Here is a 7,714-nt window from a genome sequence, read left to right as displayed (position 1 = left end):
TTTTTTTTTTTTTGGCAGAACTGGGGATTGAACTCAGACCCATGCACATGCCAGGGAAGCGCTTATTCCACTAAGCCATCTCCCCAACCCCCCAAAAATTTTTAAAAATCCCACCTGACAAAACTGCTGAAAGAACTTATGAAAGTAATCTTATCTCTACATGGCTTCAAATAAGTTACAGTAGTAAATAAGATTATTTGAGTAGTAAACTTAATAGGTTACAACACTATCATTTGAAATTTTAAAAACAAAGCTAACAAAAATAGGGAAATAGAACAAAGCTACATGAACACTCTCAGTGCCATATTATAAAAATATGCAAAAGTATTAACGAAAACAGTCGTATTCAGGGCCAGGAATATAGCTCAGTGGCACAAGTGCCTGCCTGGCCAGTGCAAGGTACTGAGCTCAATTCCCAATACAAAAAAAAAAAAAAAAAAAAAAAAAAAAAAAAAAAAAAAAAAATTTTTTTTTCATGAAAAAAAGGGAAAAATTTTTTTTTAAAGGGGGGAAGGATTTTTTTTTTTTTTTTTTTTTTTTGCAGAACTGGGGATTGAACTCAGGCCCTTGAGCTTGCCAGGGAAGCGCTTATTCCACTGAGCCATCTCCCCGGCCCTGGAATTTTATGTTGATATAATAATAAATTTTCAACAGGTTCATAACAGTTTTCTGAAAGTCCTTATTTAAATGCAAATATATTAGCCTTTTGAGCAACCATGAACTCACTTGTTTTAACTGACTCCTCCTTTTTGACAAAAGCATAATATTTTCGTTAAGTAAATCCCATTCTTTAGCCTCATAGCACATCTTCACTACTGCAACTAATATCCGGGACGTAGACACCATATCTGAAGCCTGTAAGAATAAAAACATAGCTAAAAGTCAGTCAAATAAAAATACTTCCAAGAAAACTAATGATAACTGTGTTAGGCTGTAATCTACTCACAGTACGGGTCTGTTTTTCTAAAGAGAGAAGGGTTTCAATGACTTCTTGAAGTCTTCCTTCCTAAAGCAAAAGATAAAAAGAAACAATGAAAAAATACCACCACCAACAGAAACCAAAATCGCTGACCTAACAGACGTTTCTGACACAGAAAAGGCAAAATCAGTGGTCTATTCTAGGGGAAAAGACTAGCCATAACCACTGGTTTTTGTTTCCAACTCAAGATAACGTTGGCTTCTCTGACGGCTGCTTGGAGTAAGTGGTTCCCTTTTGGGACCCACAAACTTCTTCCCTCTCACATGAAAACACTAAGAAAAGTGGAACATGTAACAATATGCTGTCTCACTGGGAAAAAATACTAGGTTTTGTTCTGGATTCCAGTTTTTCAAACCAGAGTGCTTATGTAGTTCGGCATAGAGACTAACTGGCTCTCAAAACAACCCTGAAGAAAACATGGGAAATTGTTCTTTGTAAGTCACCATAACAATTCTTTTTTTAATTTTGTTTTTTATGTATTTGGTACAGGGTCTCACCATGCAGCTCAGCCTTGTAGTGATCGTGCTGCTTCCAGCCTCCCCAGCGCTGAGATTACAGGTGTGGCCACCAGGCGTGCACTGCCATGCCCAGGTGGCTGGCTCAGTGTGCCTTGTTTTGTTTTTTGAGACAAGGTCTCACTTTGTAGTTCAGGCTGGCCTTGAATTCACTATGTAGCCCAAGCTGGCTTCAAACTCAAAGCAATCCTCTTGGCTCAGCTTTCCCAGTGCTGGGATTATGGGCATGCATCGCCAAACCTGGCTCCAAGGTAATTTTTACAGCGATTTTTTTTGTACTGGGGAACTAACTCAGGACCTTGAGCTTGCCAGACAGGCACTTATTCCACTGAGCTATATCCTAGGTCCTCCAAGGTAATTTTTGTCTTTTCTTTCTCTGTTTTGTGGTGTTGTTGACCTTACATGTGCCTATTACCCAGAGCTTTCCATGAGACAGACTGGCTGCTGGGGCATGTATGCTGTGGGTTCACCATCCCCACCCTAAACTGTTATTACTATGCAGCTTTGAATGTGTATTATGTAATCACTGTCTGAACTTGTACCAGTTCTGAAAGGTCTATTGACTTAAGTATATAATAAATTCTGGCTAAACATTCAACACAAGAAACAATGAGCAAATCTATATATCTTCCAAAGCTGAAGAGTAATAAATCATAAAAGATCAAAAAACATTAGGACTAGAAAAAACTAGCAGAGATTACTTAATTCCACCACCTTATCTGAGAACTTAAAAAGACCGGGGATCCAACAGTTCAAGACACCTGCTCACTAACAAAAGTCATCATCAGAACTGGACTTCAGGGCTCTCTGGGGTCTCACGTGTCTCTACTATGCTGCAGTTTAGGGCATACCACGCCTTTTGCTTCATCTCGGTCATCTTCAAAGAGAGCACTTATGTTTTGAAAAAGTGCAAAATGTTAAAATACAAAACAGTTTGCTTACAAGGATAGACATCTGTCACATTAGTGACCATGACCCCGTAAGTGCAGTTTACTATATGATATGTGAGTCCAGAAGCCTGAGTACTGCAGAGGCACATCCCGAGATGGGAGGGAGTGTACTACTGGAGACCCATGAGCTGTGTTCTTGGCCAAGGCTCTACAATCAGCAGTCACTTAGCACCTGCTGGCACACTCAGCCCTACTGACACTGTGCCCTGCAGTTTCTGCAAACTATATTCTGTGTTACCTCACCAGGGTGTATAAACTTTCAGAAAAAGGTCTGTGTGTATCTGTACTACTTACCACTAGGTCAGCAAGCTGCTGCATCACACCAAGCAGCACGAACGCTGCTTCTGGAGATGTTCTGGTCCAACGTATCTTACCAAGTGGTCTGTAAATTCCTTTAGGGCTGGACCTTTAATGACTGCTTCTCTTATACCAACTTGTACATAGTACACATATGCATAGAATGGATGGACACTGAATGGCTTGTAATTCTTTATTATGACTGCCACAAAAAGGATGTGAAAAAACTATATGGCTGTCAGTTTAGTGCTACTTGAGGGATACTACTATCAACTTCATTGTGATTCCCTATTTTCGAATCATCCCACTTCTCCTCTTCCATGCTAGATACCATGTCTACACACCTTCCTCCTTCCTGTCTACTCACCATTCCTGCAGTTTCACCTCTTGGATGCTACCTTTCAACACAGAGGGAACAAGATGGTGGCAGCAATCCAAAACAAATTTGTTGGAACTGGTGAACCCTGTAACTCACTGTTCTCATTAAAAAATAATCTTTGTAAATGAGGTAAGTGACTTGGGCTTGCCCCACTTCAATAGATGTTTGGTATTTATAAGTCTGCTTGCCTCCTTTAAGTCCTAAATAGATCCAGTCTGTTAATTTGTTAAACAACAGAAAAAAGAAAAAGGTTAATAAAAAGTTATCCATAAATAGTTGAAATTTACACCCAATCCAACACTTCTATACAAGCTATTTTTTAAAATGATCTTCTATTCAACCTGCTAATAATAAATAAACTGTTTTACATTTTATCTCCTCTTTATCGTTAGTGTCAACCCTGAGAAGAAACTGTAGGTGATGGAAGATGTGATAACAGCCTGGAGTGGTGAAACATTTCTATAGTCCTAGCTACATCAGAGGCCGAGGCAAGAGGACCACAATAAGCTCAAGGCCAACCTGAGTAATTTAGCAAGTCTGTCTCAAAATAAAACTTTAAAAAGATCTGGGGATGTACTTCATGGTTGAGCACCTCTAGGCATGCAAAAAGCTCGGTCCCTAGTGTTGCAAAAAGGTGGGGATAGGGTTTAGGGAAGACATTAAGGGAAAGGAGAGTAAAAAAAAAGTATTCAATTTAAGAATATAAATAGAAACCAGATCTGGTAGCACAGTGTCATAACCCCTGGATTCAACCCAGGGCTGTTGAGGCAGGAGGATGGGAAATTTAGCAACTTAGAAGAACCCCATCTCAAAATGTAAAAATAAGTGGGGCACATAGTTCAGTAGGAAGGCCCTGGGTTCAATTCCCAGTATGGAGAACACATACCCAAACACACACACACACACACACACACACACACCAAAAACAAACAAAAAAAGAATCAGATAACCACCTGCCAAATACACCATAACCTGAAAGTGAAAACAGGGCTCCTGATGTGGCTCAGCACAAAAAGCAGGGCTGGATTTTCAGAAAACCTTCTATGCGCTAAGGACTGCTAAGTACATTATGTGTACATTCAGAAAAGCCCCTTTAAATCAATGTTGCTATGTGTGTGTGTGTGGTACCAGGGATTGAACTCAGGCCCTTGTGCTTGCTAGAGAAGCGCTTATTCCACTAAACCCTAGCATACCAATCACAGATGCAACAGAATGAAATCGCAAAGTGTGATACATGACTTGGTGCTCGTGTTAATTTACTACACAGTAGTAAGATCCCCAAGGAAGAAAAATACTTTCAGTAAATGCATAACAAATGTATAGTAACACAAGTCTGTGGCTTAATTGGTCTAGGAATTTAATGAGGCCTGGGTGTAATCCTCCCTGTAGCAACAGCCCATAACAGAATTGCTTTACCCCCGACCCCATACCCTAATGAGGCGAATCAAGCTTTCAATCCTGTATTCTAGCTATCAGTAACTGTAACCCTGTGCAAACAATTCTGGAGTCTTGGTTACTTTCTTTGTAAAATGATACAGTTATCTGACACATAACAGGTGGTGTCAAAATGTGTGCGCCAAATTAAGTTTCTACTGCATCTTAGAAGCATTAAGGATGTAGCTCAACAGTAAAGCATTTGCCTGGCACACACCAGGGCCTGGGTTCTGATGCCAGCGCCCCAAATAACCCACATGCTACCCGGTGATGGTCAAACAACGGAGCACTTACTGTGTATTACCTCTGTTAACTAGGTTATTCTCTAGGTTAGTGCCTTGTTCGTCCTTCCTCCCGTACATCTCCCTTTAGGAATAATTCTTTCCTATGCCAGTCTCACTACGTCTTATTAATAAGAACCCAACACAAACGTCAGCTTGTCTGCAGGAAGAATGGACAGCGTCTGTCGGGGTTCCAGTAACACTTCACGCTTGCAGGGCTTACCACCCCGCACGGCTTGACTACATCGTTCCGTACAAGTCCCTTCGGGGCTGGGCTCCCGCGTAACCTCTCTCTTTGAACCGCCACTTTCCTGGGTCTTCTCCGAGCCAAAGATCAAGCGCGCAGCCATGATTCATAATCGATGTAACGACAGAACCAAACTCTCGGATCTGGCCTTAGCCTCTAGGAAAGGACTACGCTAAATGTTCCACGGCATCCAAAAGAATAAAAAGGGGACCCAACCTCCACGGGGAAGAAGTGACGGTCTCGGAGAGGGGCTGGGAGAGTGGTGAGCACCAGGAATTCGGCCTGCGCAGTGCCGCCGGCCGGGCCCGTTCCGGGTCCCCCCTCAGGCATCCGAGGCTGGACGGGCGGTGGGTGGCGCGCTCCGGCACGCAGGCCCCCCGAGGCCTAAGCAGCTCGGCGCCGTGACTCAGCCCCTGGCGCCCGCCGGCAGCCGGCCGGCCTCCCCTCACCTTGGCCAGCTTCTCGCACTCGGGCAGACGCTGGTCCACCGTGGCGCTGTAGTCCACCTCCATCTTCACGATGCGCCCATCAGCCCGCTCCGAACCGCCGTCCGCCATCGTCCCTGCCTGAACGTCCCCTGCTGTCCCTCTACTTCGGCCACCACTCGTCACTCACACCGGAAGCCGCCCGCGCGCTCACTCAGGCAGTGCGTCGGGAGCCCGCAGGAAGGACCCCGCGAGGACCCCTGCACGGGCCGCCGGACAGGCACCGCCGCGGGCAGCCCCGGGGGCGGGGCGGGAGGCGGGAGGCGGGAGGCGGAGCGCGCCGCCACGACTCACCTTGGCTTTTCGTCGCCGCTTCGCAGCAAAGCGAGCGTGACAGGACGTGCTGTGTATTCTCGCGCTCTTGCTTCGAAAGATGATGTCTTAGAACCCTGGGCAGTCTCTTAGCTACTTGGTTTTCTTATTTTTCCAGAGGAGGTTGAAATAAACCCTGATGAAAAAAGTTCTAACTTTATCTTTGAGAATCTTGGTGGCTTGTGTGATTTCGGTGTATCAGTAATTAACAAACAATGCGGGGTTTTTGTTGTTGTTTTCTTTCTTTTAAAATTTTATTTATGTGTGTGTGTGTGTGTGTGTGTGTGGCCAGCTCAGCCCACCAGGGGGCGGGGCTGGCTGGCATGTGGTGCTGGGGATTGAACTGCGGTCCCTGTGCTTTGCTAAGCTTGTTCTAAGTAGGTGCTTTAGACCACTGAGCCATCTCACCAGCCCCTGTTGTTTTCGTTGTTACTGTAATCCACTGTCAGTAGAAGAATCGTCAGAAGACGTTTCGATCGCCCCTGTAATACTCTTGTAAACATCAAAGCAGATGACCTATTGGGACAGTTTGAATTCCCAAGGGCCACACACACCTTCTGTGTTACTATCTGCATCCTCGGTAAACCTAAGAAACAGCTCAGGTGCCTAAAAAGGCTGATGTTCTTTGAAAATGGCAATGAGATTTTTGTACAGCGTGGTCGTGTGATCGGCAGTAGCCTGAAAAACAAAGGGGAAATCTCAAGAGTGTTTTATTGTTATGGGTCACTCTGCGTGGGAACCAGATCAGCCAGAGAGAAATCTGAATAGAGCCTTTATTTACTGAGCTCAGGTCCGCAGCCACTTCTCTCGCAGGAGAAGGCTGATCGGCCCCGATCGTAGGTAGCAGGGGGGATTTATAACAGAAATCACATCCAGCTTGGTAAGCAAACTTGTTATCTAGCACAGAACAACAGAAACTGCATTCACTTGACGCAGCTGCAGACTGTTCATAACTAAACGGTCTTTCACAGCTTAGTGATAAGCGTATATTTTTACAAGATACATCTTAAGCTGACTACGTTACACGAGAAGGTTGGGGAGGGAGTTTGTGTTAGCTTGCTGCCCTGACAAGAAACAGTTATTTATTGTTGAACAGCCTTGAGCCGAAAGGGAGAACACATTTCTTAGAGCAGATAACAGGAAGCACAAGGGGTTTTTATAATTTTCCACAATTAAGGCACAAAACTCTATTAACCCTTTACAGTTATGTTAATGGCTCTTAATTTAATTGTGGCAACATCACTATCTTTTTTTTTCTTCTCTCTTTTAATGTATTTAGTACAGGGTCTACAGGGTCCTGCTACACAGATCAGATTCATAGCGATCCTCCTGTTTTCAGCCTCCCAAGCGCTGGGATTACAGGCGTGCTCCACCACCCCCAGTCTCATTCTCCATCTCAGCACACCCCCGGGGTCACTTTACATATCTTGACTAGACCTTTTGTTACTGTCCTATAATGAAAATCCTGGATTATTTATCTATTTATTTAGACACGGGGGGGTCTCACTCTGTAGTTCAGGCTGGACTTGAACTTGTGGCAATCCTCCTGTCTCAGCCTCCTAAAAGCTGGAATTCAGGGCACCACATCCGGCCTGAAAATCCTAGATATCATGATGGATCTATAAGAAAAACAAGATATTTTAGCTATAATGCGAAGAAGAAATAGATTTTGGAACAGCAAAATAATATATACTTTAAAATATAAAGGCTGGGCTGGTGAGATGGCTCAGTGGTCTAAAGCACCTACTTAGAACAAGCCTAACAAAGCACAGGGACCGCGGTTCAATCCCCCAGCACCACATGCCAGCCAGCCCCGCCCCCTGGTGGGCTGAGCT

General features: G+C 44.2%; 1 protein-coding gene across 1 annotated transcript in view; it reads right to left on the bottom strand.

Annotated features, from left to right (window-relative positions):
* The window catches only part of Psmd12 (proteasome 26S subunit, non-ATPase 12), a 21,638-nt gene extending 15,907 nt beyond the window's left edge, over nt 1–5,731 (bottom strand). The window contains exons 1-3 of the mRNA XM_004630032.2: nt 5,532–5,731; nt 947–1,006; nt 727–855 (exon numbers count right to left, since the gene is read on the bottom strand). Coding sequence (XP_004630089.1) covers nt 727–855; nt 947–1,006; nt 5,532–5,639 — 297 coding nt within the window. The 5' untranslated portion in view covers nt 5,640–5,731. The remainder of the gene's footprint in view (nt 1–726; nt 856–946; nt 1,007–5,531) is intronic.
* Between the last annotated feature and the right edge of the window lie 1,983 nt (nt 5,732–7,714).

This window comes from Octodon degus, unplaced genomic scaffold (genome assembly GCF_000260255.1).
Source record: "Octodon degus isolate 3935 unplaced genomic scaffold, OctDeg1.0 scaffold00033, whole genome shotgun sequence".
In the NCBI taxonomy this organism is placed as follows: Eukaryota; Metazoa; Chordata; class Mammalia; order Rodentia; family Octodontidae; genus Octodon; species Octodon degus.
Note: the sequence above shows the minus strand (reverse complement) of the source record. Positions and strands in the feature narration are given on the sequence as shown.